The 18744-nt window shown below is 47.2% G+C and overlaps 1 protein-coding gene across 1 annotated transcript in view; it reads right to left on the reverse strand.

The window, feature by feature from the left end:
* The window catches only part of SH2B3 (SH2B adaptor protein 3), a 101913-nt gene that overhangs the window by 65649 nt on the left and 17520 nt on the right, over window positions 1-18744 (reverse strand). Inside the window, 2 exon segments of the mRNA XM_027857368.1 lie at window positions 14916-15389; window positions 15391-15720. Coding sequence (XP_027713169.1) covers window positions 14916-15389; window positions 15391-15693 — 777 coding nt within the window. The 5' untranslated portion in view covers window positions 15694-15720.

The raw sequence follows: 18744 nt of genomic DNA on the forward strand, positions 1-18744 counted from the left end.
TTGCCATTTCCTTCTCCAGCTCATGTGACAGATAAGGAAACTGAGGCAAACCTGGTCAATTGACATATGGTATATGTTATCATTATTTATTTCACTCTTACTTTGTATCCCAAGTGTTTAGCACATGAGCCAAGCAGAAGGAGCAGTATGATAGAAAGCAGGGCCTGGAGTCGAGAAGACCTGCGTTCAAATCCAGCCTCAAACACTTGCTAGTTGTGAGACCCTAAGCAAGTCACTTACCTTTTGCCTACCTCCGTTTCCTCAACTGTAAAATGGAGATAATTATAGCACCTACCTCCCAGGGTTACTGTGAGGTTCAAGTGAGCTATTTCCAAAGGACTTAGCACAATATCTGGCACATAATAGGTGCTTAATAAATGCTGGTTCCTTCCCCCCCCCCCCCCTTATTAAATGCTTGTATAGAGACATATGGTCAGACTTGGGTCACTCCCAAAGGTATGCTGATAAATATTTAACAACCAGCTCTAGGTGGGTGGGGTGGGGGGGGTTGGAGATGGACCAAGGACAAACTTTTATGTTTAATCTGAATTATTTTCTCCATTGCTTTCTTAAGTAAAATATTAATTCAAGCCCTAATTTGTAGCATTTGACTATTTCCAACGTGTAAATGCTTACACTGGAAATTTAACAGAGGTCAAGCTGGTCCAAGCTGACTCCAGAGCACCCCTGATTCCTCCTGGTTCTCCAAGTCCTCCAGCAGGTTGACTTAGACCCTGCTAACTCACTGTGTGAGTTAGTGAGTGAGTGCCTTCCCCCTCTGGGCTCCAGTTTCCTCTTCAATAGAGAGAGATGGGGTTGGCGCATTGAAACAATCATTCCCAGGGGATCCATGATAAATGTAACCATGTGAAAGACACCTCATCCTGGCTTAGGTGCTGTTTATTCCAGGGCTTATGGAAAGAATACAAATATGGCAAGAATAAAAATAATTCTGGTCCACAGAAGATGCCCTGAAGGTAGACAGGGATGATCTCCGAGGTCCTTTCCCAGCTCTAAAATCCTGGGACATCTGAGTTTCTGCCCACTGGTCCCCCTTCCCTCCCTCTAGAGCAACATGGAATACATTCAATCCCTCCTCCAGATGAAAGGCTCTGGAATATTTGAAACAAGATGGGGGGGCCTGCCCTCAGGGAGAGGGATGATTATAACCAGAGACTTGAAAAAAGTACCTATAATCCTTTACATCGGTATAAAGCAGCTAGGTGGCAGCTAGGTGGCACAGTGGATAGAGCACCAGCCATGGGGTCAGGAGGACCTGAGTTCAAATCCAGCCTCAGACACATAACACTTACTAGCTGTGTGACCCTGGGCAAGTCACTTAATCCTGACTGCCTCCAAAAAATATGATGATGATGATGACGATAAAGATGGTGGAGCGAAAGCGATGACGATAGATTAAGGACTATCCCTGTGATTTCACTGGAATAGGGAATCCCTGGGTGAGGGAATCCCTTCTCTCAATGCAGTCAGGCACCTGCTTTGCAATGTACAGTTTTTGGAAAGTTGTCTGTGAGCCCTGATGAGCTAGCTGGCTTTCCCAGGATCAGGTCCCAGTATGTGTCACGGGCAAGACTTGAACTCAGAACTCTGGGGTTTCAAAGCCAGGCCTCTAATTGCTCTGCCATTCTGTTAATAAAAACCAAGCAATAGGGAAGGAAAAGATATCTAAGCGTAGCAACCAGAGAGAGGAGAGCGAAACCATGCGGGAATGAGACCTGGTACGTATCCCCTGCATCGTTCTGTCGACTACTGAGTCGTCCCAAGGATGCTTTCATTGAGTCTACAGATGGGGACCTTATATCCTAATGCTTTTTATTCAATTACAAAAAAGCAGTCATTTTAACCAAGGATTCAAGTCTTTAGAACACTAACGCAAAGAGAAAGACAGCAGTGGACCGGCTTGTCCCAGGATCCTTTGTGATCTGAACCCCACTCTCTATCCGCTGGCTTCCTTCAAGTCCCTGCTAAAATCTACCTTCTAGGTGGGGCAGCTAGGTGGCACAGTGGATACGGCACCAGCCCTGGATTCAGGAGGACCTGAGTTCAAATCCAGCCTCAGACACATAACACTTACTAGCTGTGTGACCCTAGGCAAGTCACTTAACCCCATTGCCTAACCAAAAAACAAACAAACAATAAAATCCACCTTCTACAAGAAGCCTTTCCCCATCCCCCTTAATGCCAGTGCATTAATTATTAATTAGTGCTCTTAATTATCTCCGAGTTATTCTGCATATACCTTGCTTGTTCGTAGTTGTTTGCAGGCTGTCACCTCGATTAGACTGAGAACTTCTTGAGCATCACAGTGCTTGGCACATAGTAGGTGTTTAATAAATGTTTATTGACTGAATGACTGAAAACTCTTTGAGAACAAGGGACTAGATTTTACCTTCTTTTGTATCCCCAGAGCTTAGCACAGTGACTGGCACACAGTAGGTGTTCAATAAATGCCTGTTGACTTGACCTGATTCATTTAATCCTCACCTCTATGAAGTGGACCTGAAATTATAATCTCCATTTTACAGATGCAGCAACTAAGGCCTAAGGAAAGGAAGTGACTTACCTAGAACCCATAGAGAGTGTCCGAACTGGGATGTTAACCCAGGCTTCCTCATTCCTGGCCTAAGATTTTGCCCACTCACTACAAGGTCCCTCTTCCACTGTTTTGCCCAATGTAGCTACACACACACAACTCTAGAACAAAATTCAGGATCTTCCCCTTGTTCAAGAGTCCAGAAGGGAAGGTCCCTTGACATAAAGCTGGGGTTGGACATCTTATGGAAATCTAAAACATGTACAACTGAAAGCAACCCCATGCAACTTCTTAGGATCCCGGCTAGGTACATCTCAGTGGCCCAGTAAATAGAGCACTGGGCCTGAAGTCAGGAAGACCTGAGTTCAAAACTGGCTTCAGACACTTACCAGCTGTGTGACCCTGGGCAGGCATTTCACCTCTGGTCTGCCTCAGTTTTCTCAACTGTAAAACTGGGATTAATAATAGCATCTACCTCCTAGAGTTGTTGTGAGGATCAAGTGAGATAATATTTGTAAATTAATGTCCGTCACATAGTAGGTGCTTTAATAAATATGTGTTTCCTTCCTTCCTCTTGAGCTGGAAAGGACCAACCCCCTCATTTTATAGATGAGGAAACTGAGGCCTAAAAGGGTGAAGGGTCTTCCAGCCTTCTTTCTGAGATATTACCCTGCCTTTCCCTTTCCAAAACCCCAACCCACACACACCAAAGTCTATCACCATTCCAGCAATGGGAAGAAAGTGGTCAGTCCTTTGGCCTCCAGGTTCCAGGAAGTGGGTGGGGGTGGGGTGGGGTGTGGAGGGGGGAAGGTGGCTTGCAGCTAAAATGGCTTCTCTCACTGTGCGTCACTACCCAGGCGGGGAAAATGAAAATCCCTTCTTCCTGCCCTGACATCTGGACTCAATAACTGTCTGCCTGGGTTTCCGCTGCAAATCCCAAATTTCATGGGTTTATAACTTGGCTGTAAGAATTCGCTCAGCTGGAAATTGGCCGCCGGTCAGCCCCAGCAAGCATGTTCACGTTTCCTCTAGGTATGTGTCCCTGTCTTCAGTATATAACCTCCTCATCCCAAGACTTTGGAACCCGGCTGAAGGGTAGAGCTGAGGCCTCCCTAGAGGGATAGAACAAGGAAGGCAAGAGGAGAAAGACTATTTGGAAGTTGTGTTCCTGCGAAACTGATGCTCAGACCCTTTGCTAGGCTCAGACCTACCGCTTCTCATCCTAAAAAGTCAAGGGCTCAGATATCCAGGGAACACAGAAGTATGGTATTTGAGAGGTAGATGGATTCACAGAACAGAAAATGCAAGACTTCAGAGAGGCCTCAGAGCAGGGGTCAGGCCTGGGAGGGCCTTTAGAACACAGAATATCAGAAAGGAGAAGGAGCCTCAGAACATGGAATGTCAGAGCTGGGAGGGGTCTCAGAACAGGGAATGTCAGATCTGAGAAGGGCCTTAGAACAGGGAATGTCAGAACTGGGAGGGGTCTTAGAACATAGAATGTCAGAGCTAGGAGGGAGCTTAAAACATTAAAGGCTAAGGCTGAGAAATGCATTAGAACAGAGAGAAAGTCAGAGCTGGGAGGGGCCTCAGAACAGGGAATGTCAGATCTGGCAGGGGTCTCAGAACAGTGAATGTCAGAGCTGGGAGGGGCCTTAGAACAGGGGATGTCAGAGCTGGGATGGGCCTTACAACTTTTGGTCTAACTCTATAGTTTTAAAGATAAGACAACTGAGTCTCTAAGAGGAGATGCTTCTCACCCAAAGTCAACGCAGAGAGTCTGTGTCAGGGTAATGAATTCAATTCATAGGATGATAGATTTGAAACTAGAAGGGTCTTTGGAGGTAATCAACTCCAATCCCCTCATTTTGCAGATGAGGAGACCGAGGAAGAGAAAGTCTTAGTAACTTGACCAGGGTCATATGGCTAATTCGGGGGGGCAGGATTTGAACCCAGATCTTACTAACTCCAAGTCCTCTGCCCTATCCATTATAGTAAGCTATTTGTTCAGTTTAATAAGAATCTATTAAACATCTACTATATTAACTTCCCTGGGCCTCAGTTTCCTCATCCAAACCTAAGATTAAGACTAGATAACTCTGAAATCCCTTTCATCTGGCAGTCTAACGATCCTCCTTGACAGGCATTTTGCTGAGCAACTGAGATAAAAAGACAAAAGCCAGATAGTTCCTGCCCTCAAAGAGTTTCCATTCTATTTGGTGACTGTATCCTCAATGCCTGGCAGGCAGCAGGGATTTCCTAAATCCATGTCTATTGGTCAATTGCTTCTACGTGACCCGCAGGCCACATCTGCAGGCAGTCATATCCAGAAATCACCGGATGCCCTGGGAAGGCTTCGAACCACCCTCCCCAGTGGGTAATTCTAGGGCAGCGTCAGCAGCCTCTACACATGTACATGCACATATGCGCATAGGCACACATGCCCACACACACACACACACACACACACACACACACACGTGCACCCTCCTTATTCCCTGATCCCGGGTTTTATAAGCCCAAAGCTGGACCCTTTTCCATGAACCCAGGGGGGTTCAGCCACCAGGCTCAAGCGCCCTCTGCTCATTTCTGTCTCAGCTCCTGCCTGCCCTTCCCCCACGCCCCTGGGAGGGAGCATACTCTCCCCAGCTGTGTCCTGGGGCCGGGGGAGGAATGCACACCCGCTTCCGACAGAGAGCTATTTAGGAAGCTGGTGCAGAGGAAGTGGAGAAACCCCCCTTCCCCATCCCTCGCAGGCCGGGGCTCCCTGGGGAATCAGGAAGGGGCCGCTTTCTAAGACAGCTTTGCAGAGACAGGCCAAACACTGGGGGGGGGGGGGGGCGAAGAATCAGGAGGTGAGAAGGGAAAACACAGAGCAAGGAGAAGAAAGGAGACATCACTTTGTCCTCCAGGCTTCCTGGCTCCCTCTGAGGAGTATTTTAGGCCAAGCCTCCTTAGCAGTGCACTTAGTGGCTGGGGGCTTTTAGGCTGGGGCCAAAGACTATCCAATCCTGTCAGAGAGTCACAAGCACGTTAGAGCCAGGACCCTTCGGGCAGAGATGGCCAGTCCCCCAAGGTTTCTATCTCTGACTTACCCTGGGCTCCTTCCCTTTGACCTCTGACCTCTTCCACCCTTCCTCTCCCAAGCAGCAACCACCTTAGACCCCTTCATCTCCTCTCACCTAGATTACCTCAGTGACCTCCTAATTAGAAACTGCAGAACAAAATGCTGTGTGAGGTCTGTCTGAGCAGGGGGTAGCCACCAGGGGGATCAGGCTTTTCAGCTGGGCTTTAATGGTGGGGAGTGATTCAAAGTTGTCCTCTTAGGAAGTCTCTTTGAGCCTCAGTTTCCTCATCTGTAAAATGGAGTGGTTGGGCTTGGTGGCCTCCTCTAGCTCTAATCTGTGTTCCTAGGATCCCTGAGGGGCACGCCCCTGAAAAAGCTACTGCCTAAAACTCCCCAAATAATTAATAACAATAACCCGTATTTCTAGGGCACTTTCAGGCTTATCCAAAGCACAGCGTCTGGCACATAAGGGAGCTTAAACAATAGTTGCTGATGCACTGACTTGTGACAACGCACTTTCTTTCCCATAATCCTGTGAGGTGGGCAGAGTGTTATCATACCCATTTCTTAGACAAGGAAACTGAGGCTCAGACAGGGGAAGGGACTTACCTAAGGATCACCTAGCTAGAAGTGCACCTTTCTTCGCTCCAGAGACTCAGCTTTGGAGGGGAGAGAGGTCCTGACTGAGACTTTGGAAGGCCCAGAGACCCCACTTCAGTCAGGCCACAGTCAGGTGGGTCTTTATGTAGTTTCCAGGCTAGTTTTCCTCAAATATTTTTCTCTTAGCTTCTTCCCCTCCTGTTTTCATCCTTTCCTCTGGTAGAATGTAAGCTCTTTGGGGGAAAAGATTTTTTTTTTTTTTAATATATGTATCCCCGGTATCAAGCACAATGGCTTGCATACAACAAGTACTTAATAAATGCTTCCTCGATTGAACTGAAGACATGTTTGTCTTTGACTTTGAGTCTAGTCTTCTCTACTTTCCCATCCTGCCTTTCACCCTCTCTCATTTCTGAAGGTCAGAGATCTTAGAATTGGGAAGACTCCTGCCTATATTTTTAGGCCCCTTCCAGCTCGGAATTGAAGATTTAGTCCAAAAGGTATCTAGAATGTCAGGGCTGGGAGAGGCCTTAGAACACAGAATGTCAGAGCTAAGGAGGGGCCTTAGAACAAGGAATGTCAGAGCTGGGAGGAACCTTATAAGAGAGAATGTCAGAGCTGGGAGGAACCTTAGAAGAGGGAATGTCAGTGCTGGGGGTGGGGCTTAGAACAGAGAATGTCAGGGCCTGAAAGGGTCTTAGAGCCCAGAACATCAGGGCAGTATGTTCCCTTACAAATCAGGTTACAGATGAGAAAATCAGGGCTCAGAGAAATGAGGGGACTTGTCCAAAGTCACTCAGTTAGTGCCCTATATAGACACCAAGGTTCCTCACTCCTTTGCAACACCATCCATATGGACAAGACTATAAAGGGAGATCTCATATTCCAAGGGACCACCTTGAGAGGTCCTAACAAGGAATTCTCTCCACAGCATCCCTGACAAGAGGTTCAATCAGCCTCAACTTAAAGCTCTTCAGTGACAGTGAACTCACTACCTGTGGCAGTGGCCCATGACGCTTTTGGACAGCTCTCACTGCAAGGAAGTCTGTCCTAACATCCAGCTGAAATTTGGCCTTTGGGTAGCTTTATCCATACACTGCGGGTAAGGGTACTTTTGAAGACCTGCCATCAGATTCAGGGGCCTGATGAAAGGGATGGGGCTGGCACACTTCCCCCCTCCCTGTCTCTGGATGTCTTTGACAAGCTGAAGAGTGACTTTCACTTCTGCTTTAATCTCTATACCGAGGTGCCCTCCCCTCTTTCCCCACCCTGGGCATCCCTGAGCCAGAAGGGAGGGGAGGTCTTGGACGAAGATCCAGAGGCTGCCATTCTGCCGCCTCTGGCCCATAATCCATTCATCCTGGTCACCCTGCTTGCTCTCCTTCCCTGGCCTGCCTCCTGGCTCTGAAAGGAAACCGAGCGGGGCCTCCACAGGACGTCCCTTTCATTCCGAGCTGAAGGGTGGCTTCCGCTTTCCCACAAATACAAGTTTTCTCACTGGGGCCCCTGGAGAGAGAAGGGGGAGGGAAGGGGGAAAGGACTCCTCTATGCTACCCGCCCCCCCCCCATATACACATAAACACAGAGGCAGCCTAGTTCTGGAAACAGACTCAGATATTGACTTAGGGGATCTGGGTTCCAGACCCAGTTCTGTTCCTAGCTGGGTAACAAGGCATCTCCCCTTCTCTGTGGCTCAGTTTCCTCATCTGCAAAATGAGGTCAGATTAGGTGTTTCCCTAAGGTCCCTCTAAGTTAGGTTTTAAAAACTTCCCTTCAAGCTCTGATGGCTTCTCTTCTAAGGATTTTCCCTCCCCAAATTGTGAGATTCTGTGTTCTAAAGTTCCCCTCAGGAGGACCTCATGCAGACCACAGGGCTTGACATCCAGGTATGAGCATCTTTCCCACATTCTGGGAGGAAGCCTGCCCTGATGGGGCAAGTTAACTCTTGCTTCCTACACCAGCATCTGGGACAGCAGAGCCCTTCACACACATCCCTCATTAATCCAGCCTGTGCCTTGGATGATATCCATCCCTACCAATTACACAATCATTCGATCAAGCAATCGGTCAATCAATAAACACGTATTAAGTGCCTTCTATGTGCCATGCACTGCGCTAAATGTTGGCACACATTTACTAACAGCTAGGTTCCTGCAATGTTGTGTATCTGAGGGGCTGTCCAGGGAAGCAGGGTCAGGCTAACTGCCATGGAGAGCGAACTAGTTCCAGAGGGCAGAAGTTTCAGGGAGTCAGATTCTGGTTAGAGATAAAGAGAAAAGGTCTGACTGATCAGGGCTGCCCCAATAATACAATCAGTTCCCTGGCTAGTAACGATGTCCTCATCTGTGGAAGTATCCTAGCAGGGGATGGAGGACTGTGTAACTCAGTTCCTAGCACAAAATACTTTGCACATAAAACTCCTTATTAATAACAATCCCCATTTACAAGGAGCACTGTGCCTACCATGTACTGGGTAGCTAATAAATGTTTATGGACTAACTTTAAAGCTACAGATCAATAATAAATGAATAGAGCTGCAAAGTACTTTACATACATTTCCTTCCTCACCAGTTTTACAACAATCCCACGAAAGTGGTATCAGAGGAATTATTATACCTCTCTCCACTTTATAGGAGTAACCTGAAGCTCAGAAACGTTCACTGCTTTTGAGCTCAGCCCCAGGATAACAAGCAAGGTCTTCCTAACTCCAAATCCAGCACACTGGCCTCAGTGCCCAATTGTTTCTGCTTGTGGAAGGTTACTGGATAGCCCTGGGTCAGGGCTTGGTCTAAGATTCCTTTCAACTCAGATTCTAAGAGTCCAAGAACTTTTTAAAAATGGAACCATGCTAAATGCAAGAAGGTTTCCCTGATCTAGCCATCTAACCAGCACTTATTAAGTGCCTACTGTATTCTAGACACTGAGGAGATAAAGATAGATATGAAACCATTTCTGGCCTTGGGGAGTATATATTCTACTAGAACAAGGATTCTAGGGGCAGCAAGTTGGCATAGTGGATACAGCACCAGCCCTGAAGTCAGGAGGACCTGAGTTCAAATCTGGACTTAGACCAAACACTTGACACTTACTAGCTATGTGACCTAGGCAAGTCACTTAACCCCAACTGCAAAAAACAAAAAAAACCAAAAAAAACAAGGATTCTAATTAAGTTGGGGTTGCAAAATATGTGTGTGTGTGTATACAGGGAAAGACATATGAAAATATTTTATATTTCCCCCAATTACATGTTAAAACAGGGTCTAAACATTTAAAAAAAATTTTTGATAAGTCTATTCCACCATAACTGGCTTCCTTTGTAATTCTATATATTTTATTTTATGCATTTAAAAACATTTTCCTGGAAAGATTCACCATGTACAAAAGGAATCTGTGACACAAAATAAGTTAAGACTTCTTAGGCTAGAAGAAAATTAAATAGCTGACATTTATATACATACAGTACTTTAAAGATCCCAAGACACTTTTTGTATATTATCTCATTTAATCCTTACAACAACTCTACAGACATAGGTGCCATTAGTATCCCCATTTCACAGATGAGACAACTGAGATCTCTAATAATCTTCCACTTATGACCTTAAAAAAGACTTTGTTCTGTTCTTCTCTGATCTATTTCTGGAGCACTGTGTATTCCATACACAGCAATCTTTGTCTGTGTTTTCAGCAAACCAGGAGAGCCATATGAGGAAGGAGAAGAGAGAAGAGCAAGCCGTCTCTCGAACTCTCCCCCAACACCAGTGGCCAGGGGCACTCCTGCGATGAATTCTTCATCCACAGCCTCCCAAGCAGGCTCCCAGACTCCCTAGACCAGAGCTGGGGAACCTGTGGCCTTCTAGGTCCTCAAGTGTGGCCCTTTGATTGAATCCAACCTTCACAGAACAAAGCCTTTTATTAAAGTGATTCAGACCTCCAGCTCCTGACCATAGTATGGTCTACAGGGCATCAGAGGACACAACCTCACCTCCTACTCCTAGGTCTGACCTCAAAGGAGGACCCTGAACACTATCCTCCTGCTTCCTTTCAAAGGACCTCTCCTTCCTCATTCACTGATTCTCTGCCTGGACTCATTCCTCAATGGTTAGTGTTCTATGACTGATATTTTCCCAATCCCAGGGTTACTCCTCATCTCTACCTCCTGGCTTCCCTGGCTTCCTTCAAAATTCCACCCTGTTCAAGAAGCCTTTCCCAATCCCCCTTAATGCTACTCAGTTCCTACCATTTGTTCCTTCACCCCACCTTGCTACACACTGGAATTAGGACTCTTTTGACCTTGATCATAACCCACAATGTTCCCCTTTCAAGTTAACAAACTCTGAAATCCTTTGAGCTGATCATAATCTTCAATCACTCTCTCTCTCTGGCTGCCTTGTTCATCCTCACTGTGACCTCTGTTCCCCCACTTTCATTTCTTTCCCAGCCCATCATCATCACACTGTCTACACACTCTCTTCCCAACCTCAACCCCTTTGGTCAACCATAATATCTTGCCTCCTTGTCCTATAAAGCATCAGCCACACTTTGCCAAACCCCAGCTCTTGTTTACTCCCACCATTTGCCTTTCTTGTTCCCATTCACATGCTGCTAAACAGAACTGTCAGAAGGTGGGTCCACCACATACAAATGAATGCTATCTGCTCTGTACTGGGCCCTCACTGCAGCAAGGCAATCCTCATTGATTCTCTATCCTACTCATCACTTAGAGCTTGCTCCAAGCCTTCTTGTCTCTCCACTCTCTTAGCTAAGGATCTCGACTTATCACTGCCCTGAAAATACAGAGGGCATTCACCAAGAGAGTGTTCTCTTCTCTTCATCCTACGTCCTTCTGACATTATCATCCCCCACTAGGTCCCCCTTCACTCCAGTCGCTGATGAAGTGGCCCTTCTCCTTGCCAAAACCAACCCCTCCATATATGACTCTATCCCCACTCATGTTCTCTAACAAATTTCTCCAAATTTCTCTCTAATATTAAATTTCTCCCTCTCTCCTGGCTCCTTTCCTGCTGTTGACAAACATGCCCATATTTCTTCCATCTTGACAAAATCATTGCTTGATCCTCCCTTCTCCTATTGGCTATTGGCTTAGGACTCCCCTCCTCTTTTCAGCTAGAAAAAGTCATCTCTATTCAGTACATTCTACTCCTGCTCCCCTAATGCTCTGTTCATGTTTCACTCATTTCTCTCCCTTTACAGTCTGGCTTCCAAACTCATCATTCAACAGAATGACTGTCTCCAAAATTACTAATCATCTCTGAATGGCCAAATCCAATGAAAAGTAGTAGCTAGTATTTATATAGCACTTACTATGTGCCAGGCATTGTGCTAAGCACTCCACAAATATTATCTCATTTGATCCTCACAACAACCCTAGAAGAGTAGGTGCTGTTATTATCAATCCCAGTTTTACAGAGAAGGAAACTGAGGCAAACAGAGGTGAAGAGACCTGCCCAAAGTCTGAATGACCTTTTTTTCTTCTTGACCTCTCTTCAGCCTTTGATACTGCTGACTATCCTTTCCCCTTGGATTCTCTCTCCTCTCTGGGTTTTTATGACACTACTCTCCACTCCTGGCTCTTCCTCTACCAGTCTGACCACTTGTGCAGTCTCCTTCGCTGAATTTTCATACAGGTTATGGTCACTACATGTGGGTATCTCTCAAGGTTCTGTCCTAGACCCTCTTCTTAAAAGAAGAGGGTACTATTTCTCTTGGTGATCTCATCAATTGCCATGGGTTCAATTATCATCTCCATGCAGATGAATTCCTGAATCTCTATATCCACCTCTTGTCTCTTTCTTGAGCATCACTACCCATATCGCCAACTGCCTTTTGAATATCCCTAATAGGATATCAGATAGGCATCTCAAATTCAACATGTACAAAACAGAACTCGTCGTCTTCCCTCCCAAACCCTTCCCTATTATTGCTGAAGACACCACCACCATCCCCATTACCATTGCTATCTTTGACCCCTTACTTGAATTTATTCTACTTTTTGCCACTATGATGCCTCAGTAACCTCTCACCTAGGAACGTCTATCAGCCCCTGAAGCCTTCTCACTGAGGAATATTCCTCTTCTCCATTTGTGTCTCCATTTTGGAGAAGGATCCAGGATGGCCAACCTTCATTCCCCTTCTGGCTCTGCTTCTGACTTTCCAGACTTAGAAACCAGACCACAAAGTGACCTGCCATCTCCTCCCTGCCATCCTTCCTTGGTGCCAGTCTTTTAACTTTCTTGTACATATTGTTTTCTCCCACTAGAATGTAAGCTCCCTGAGGGTAAGAACTATATTTTTGCTTTGTATTTGTATCCCCAGCACAATGCCTGGTATAGAGCAAGCACTTAATAAATGTTTGTTGCCTACTTGTCCACAAACCCAAGCCCTTGCCAAAACACCTTCTTTGTCTTTGTCTCTTTCTCTCTGTCTCTGTCTCTCTCCCCCTCCCTCCCTTCCTCTCTCTCTCTCTCTCTCTCTCTCTCTCTCTCTCTCTCTCTCTCTCTTTCCTTTTGGCAAGCCAATTGGGGTTAAGTGACTTGCCCAGGGACACACAGCTAGTAAGTGTCAAGTGTCTGGTCTGAGACTGGATTTAACTCAGGTCCTCCTGACTCCAGGGCCAATGCTCTATCCACTGTGTCACCCAGCTTCCCCCCAAAACCTTCTCTTTACTCACACAACCACGACCCTATCTTGGGTGCTCATCATCTCTTGTCTGGACCCTGGTAGTAGCTTCATCAGTCTGCTTCCAGTCTCTCCCAGCTCCAATCTATCCTTCCCAGAGCTGCACAACTGAGTGAGGTGATGAGGTCCCACACTAGAGTGGGGGCAGTATGAGGACAGAAGGGGATAAATTTGGGAGATCTTGCTAATTGGCACCAAAGGATAGAGCATCGGGCCTAGTCAGGAAGACCTGAGTTCAAATCCAGCCCCAGACACTTACTAGCTGTGTGACAAGTCACAAACTCTATCTGCCTCAGTTTCGTCAACTGTAAAACGGGGATCATAATAGCACCTTCCTTCCCAGGGTTGCTGTGAGGATCAGATGAGATAATATAACCCAGCACACTTAACAAATGCAAGTTCCCCTCCCTCTCCCCTCAATGGCCTGACGACTTCAGAGACCAGCTGGGCCCACCTGAACCTGATCAGGAATCCTCTCTACAATCTCTAGTCTAGAGCCTCTGCTTGAAGAGCTCTGGACTGCAGAGTGCTGCTCCCTCCCTCCCTCTCTCCACAGGCAGGCCGTGCCTACCACAGCTCTCTCACAGTGAGGAAGTTTTCCTTGGACTGAATAGAAATCTAGCCAGAGCTTCCAGTTCTGCCCTTGGGGGCCAAGCATAACAAGGTTAATCCCAATTCCATCAGCCAGCCCTTCAGTGACACACAGTCAGCTCTCCTGTTCTGTACACCTTCCATGGCAGAACACACTGAATGTCAACCTCCTCTGGTCAGAGGGGCTGTGGCGGAGACCACCCCCCACTGCCCTGCCCCTCGCCTGGCCCCACCAGGGGATCTGGATCAGCAACCGGCCATTAGACATTGGTCAGAGGACTTGGGTTTGAATCCCAGCTAATAATAAAAGCTAGTATTTATGTAACAGTAGCAGCTTGCATTTCCATAACACTTCGCACATGTGATCTCATTAGATCCTTTTAACAACTCTGTGATGGTCTACCGCTTCTCATATGTTCAAGCAGCTCCTGTCTAATAAAAATATATCCCTTTCAATATCGTCCTCGAGACATATAAGAATACTACCAACAACGAATTCTTCAATCACCTTGCCCATTGCATTGACCCTATCCAAGGGCAGACTGAATCTTGACTCACTTCTCAGGTAAGGACACAGATAATTGAACCTAGGGCGAGAGAGACAGAGAGAGAGACAGAGAGAGAGACAGAGAGACAGAGATAGAGACAGAGAAAGGAGGGAGAGACAGGGAAAAAGAGAGAGATAGAGTGAGAGAGAGTGAGCAGAGGGAGAGAGAGACAGAGAAGGGAGAAGGAGACAGACAGAGATGAGACGGACAGAGAGGAAGAGGAGAGGAGGAGACAGACAGACAGAGAGAGAGACAGACAGAGAGAAAGGAGGAGTGGCAGAGAAAAAGGAAAAAAACACGGAGGGAGGAAGAAAAGAGAAAGCAGAGAGGGAGAGAAAGATTGCTTGATTCCCAAGGCAAGGTCCTTGACCTAAACTTCCCATCCCCACTGATGCCACACCACAGCAGAGATAGTGTAAGCAATTCCAGAAACACACAGACCCTTGAGAAGACTTTCCAGAGCCCCTAGCACCAGATCCCAGAGGGCCATGCCTCCTTGCAAAGCCAATCGAGGCCAAGCCTGTTCTGAGACCTTCTCTTTCCTTCCCCTCACCCCCAAGCACCTCCTGGGACCCTAGAGTCACCCTGTGCATTCACAGCATCCTTCCCTAGCAGCGCCTTTGACCCTAAGACCATTGCTCAGTAACTACTGATACCCTAGTGAAGGTATGGTCAGGAAACAAGGTTAGTTCCTTGACCAGAGAAGAAAATCCAGGGTATCTGAAACCTAAACAACATGAAGAAGTACTATTCCTTTTAGCTCATGCTGATCTCTGGACAACAGGCTCTGCCGTGCAGAAAATATACTTCCCTAAAGATGGACCAAGTGTTGATTTGAGGGAAGAAAGGGGGCGGCGCTTACCTTGGGGGGATCAAACAGCTCCAGGACATAGTCTTCGCCACCTTCTGGGCTCACCACCTTCCTCAACACCAGTCGCCCCCGCTGCCGCAGGGCCCCACTGTCCATGGTGGCTTCGTCCACTAGGCCATATTTGAGGACACCCTCCTTTCGGGCCTCAGGAGCCGGCTCCCTAGACAGGCTCCAGGGCAGGATTTTCTTGGCCAGGCCCTGTTTAGAAGGGGGGTCACCTGCCTCCCCCTCACCTGTTCCTTCCCCAGCAACCAGAGTTTCTGACGGACGGCGTCGAAAGATATGGCGAAGGCTCCTTCGAAGGTGGTGGAAAGAGTAATGCGCGATGGAGCGGGGAGAGGCCAGAGGTGAGGCCCCTCCTGTGAGCTCCTCTGAACTCCGGGATTTGGGCAGGGTCTGGGAGGTGACCTCCGGGGCCCGCTCACCGGCGTCTGAAGTTGCCTCCGCTTTGGGGGGGTGTTGCCGAGCCATCTGTGTGCCTCCTGCCAGTCTCCCGATAGTCCCGGACTCGGGAGGTGATGGGCCGTAGCCGTAGCTGGTGCATGGCCCAGCCCTCTCTCACCTCGTGTCGGAAGTACTGCTGGAAGAGGTCCGTGAACTGCAGTGAGAAGTGGTCAGCCCCGAGCAGGTCATGGTGGGGGTGCTCGCTGGCAAACAGCCAATATTGCTTGGCCAACTCCTTGGCCGTGGCCACAGCATGAAGCTCACAGAATTCACTCCAGCCCCGGGGGTTCGAGGAGGGTGAAGGCTGAAGGGCAGGCCCATTCATTGCCGGTGCTGAGGCAGAGGGACTGAGCTGTAAGACACAAAAAGGGAGTGGGGCTGCTAAGTAGGAAACGGAGGCAGACCTGCTCTGCCAGGCCTTAGAGAACATCCCCAAATGAGCCTTCCCTGAAGATGCTGTAAGTTCCACCTGGAATGCCCTTCCATTCCTCCTAACCTCATCCATCCTCAGGAACCCCACAAATGCCTGGGTTCAAACCCCACTTTTAACACTTACTAGCTATGTGACCCTGGGCAAGGCTCTCTGCGCCTGTTTCCTTAGCAGTAAAATGAAGCGGCTGAAGGAGATGGCCTTAAGGTCACTTCCCGTTCTCTACCCAGGATTCTTTGAGCTTTTCCTGACCACCCCATTCTATAACCTTCCTCTCCTCTGAACTCTCAAATGGTTGGTGTTGGGGGATCTGGGTTCAAATCCCAGGGAGAAAACAACCTATTGCCCTGCAGTGAAAGAGAACTGTCAGAGGTCAGGAGACCTGGGCCCCAGTAACAGCCCTCTCTCTTACACCACACTTTTTATATTAGAATCATAAACTGTCAGAGCATGGAGGTTATTATAACATAAAACATCAGCGCAAGAAGGGATCTGAGAACATAGGATATTAGAAATGGGAAAGGCCTTAGAACACAGAATGTCAGAGCTAGAAGGGGCCTTAGAACATAAGGATGTTAGAGCTGGGAAGGGCCTTAGAACTCAGAGTGTCAGAGCTGGAAGAGACCATAGAACACAGGACATCAGAATTGGGAGGGACCTTAAAACATAGAATGTCAGAATTGGGAGGGACTTTAGAACATAGGATATCAGAGCTGGGAAAGGCCTTGGAACGCAGAACATTAGAGCTAGAAGAGATTTAGAACAAAGGATATCAGGGCTGGGAGTGACCTTAGGATATAGGATGTCAGAGCTGGGAAGAGGGGCCTTAGAACAAAGAATGGAGTCCTAGCTGGGATGGGCCTTACAGCCCTGACTCCTCCCTTCGGGGCCCCTGAGTTTCCTCTTTCCTGGAATAAAGGGCTGGGGCCTGGGGCCAATGAATTCACGAGGGTGAGAAACTCTGAAAGATGCTGGCCTGGCCCTCCTCCAGGTGAATCACTCTCCTCCTGGCTGGGCCAGCCTCCAGCATCCTGGTCTCCAGCATCTTTCACTTCAGCTCATGAAACCCACATTGGCCATGACCACCTTGAGTCAAAAAACGAGTCCAGAGGCCCAGAAGTGAATTTCTCCCAGAAATATGGGAAGACCTGGTTTGAATCTCGCCTCTTGGTTCTTGCTAGCTGTGGGGGAGAAGAATCCTGTAGAATTTACCCTGCCAGATTCTTAGAAGGCCCCAGCAGGACAACGGATGTAAAGCACTTTGCAAACCTTAAAGAGCTATATGAATGCTAGGTATTAATTACTATTGTTATTGTTATTAATGACCACAGAGGGCACGTTGAGGCTGGCCAGGAAACACAGCCCACCTGCTTCATACATAAGAGGATAAGGTACAAGGGGGCCCAGAAAGTGATGAGACATCAGAGGACTTACTCTAGAGACAGTTTGGGAAGAAAAGTTTGGTATCTGATTCCCAAGCTCTCCCCACCCCGTGAATCCCATGGAACAAGCTGCCAGGGTAGACATTCCACGTTGGGGTCAGACAGTTGCATCCATACTGTCAAATGTCTACACCCACCTCCCCACTCTGGCCCAAACTGGGCTGCTCCAGGGTTCAGGGGACCCTGGGAACTCCAGTGAAAGGGTCAAAAACACAAGCACACCCAGAGCCTAGTTCATAAGACCACAGATTTCAAGCTAGAAGGGACCTTAGAGGTCATCTCATCCAATCCCCTCATCTTACAGAGGCAAAGCAGCCATCCCACGATTCACACAAACTAGTAAGGGAAGCAGGGGGATCCGAACCTAGATTCTGGGACCCCAAATTCAGAACTTTTCTTAAAGCCCCATGATGAGACATAAATCTGGGACCTATTCCCTTAGAGGGGACTAAAGCAGGAGAAGAAAAGAGGGGGGAAAAGATGAGAAAAAACCCATATTGTTCCCAAAATCTTACTGCAGTTCAATTAAAATTTACGGCTACATGAAGACTTTTGGGGATTCCCCCATACATACTCCTCTGCTTGATGTCACAGCCTGTCCCTAGCCTAACTGTATTGTATCCCACTGGTATCCCTCATGCTCTCAACTCTCTGTTTACTCAATGTTCCCCCCCATGCCCGACACACTTTGGCTTTGTACAGATGATGCCCACCCCCCTCACTTCTGCCTCCTAGAAAAAGGCTCAGCTCAAGACCCACCACCTAGTCAATTCTTTTTTGGATTCCCCTAGATCAGAGGCTCTTAACCTAGGGTCTGGGAAACTTTTTTTTTTTTTTTTAGTATTTTGAAACTATATTTCAATCTCACTGGCTTCCTTTGTAATTCAAATATTTTTATTTTATGCATCTAAAATCACTCTTCTGAGAGGGTGTCCATAGGATCCACCAGAGTGATTGCCCTCATTGTTAGGACAAAGGCTTCCATTTGGAAGCCTGGATTTATTATGGACATTATTTGCATTTATTTTGTTTATATTCTCTTTTTACTTCTCTCTGAGCACACTGTAACCCTTCCCACACGGCCCATATGTATGTTCCTCAAAGGCAGGGGACCTTCTTTCTGAGACTTTTGTCCCTGTATCCCCAGTGCCTACCATTTAAGTAGTAAGCATGCTTGTCGACTGACAGACTGAATGAAAGAAAGAATGAATGAATGAAAGAATGAATGAATGAATGAATGAATGAGGAGCCTCTTGCCTGCAGGGAGAGAGGAAAAAAAAAACAAAAAACTGAGTCTCTTGGGTGAATTCTGCCCTAGCTCAGAATCATTTATCATTGACCCAGAAAAGCCCTAGGAAAATTTGTACAGTAAGTGAAATTTATCTAACACTTTAAAGTTTGTAAAACACTTTATAAAAATTGTCCTACTTAAGCCTCCTGGTGCCCTGTGAGTTTGGCACAGCAGGTATTATTATTAACCCCATTTTATAGAAAGAGAAATAAC

The sequence above is a fragment of the Vombatus ursinus genome, unplaced genomic scaffold (genome assembly GCF_900497805.2).
Source record: "Vombatus ursinus unplaced genomic scaffold, bare-nosed wombat genome assembly UNPS02012122.1, whole genome shotgun sequence".
Lineage (NCBI taxonomy): Eukaryota > Metazoa > Chordata > Mammalia > Diprotodontia > Vombatidae > Vombatus > Vombatus ursinus.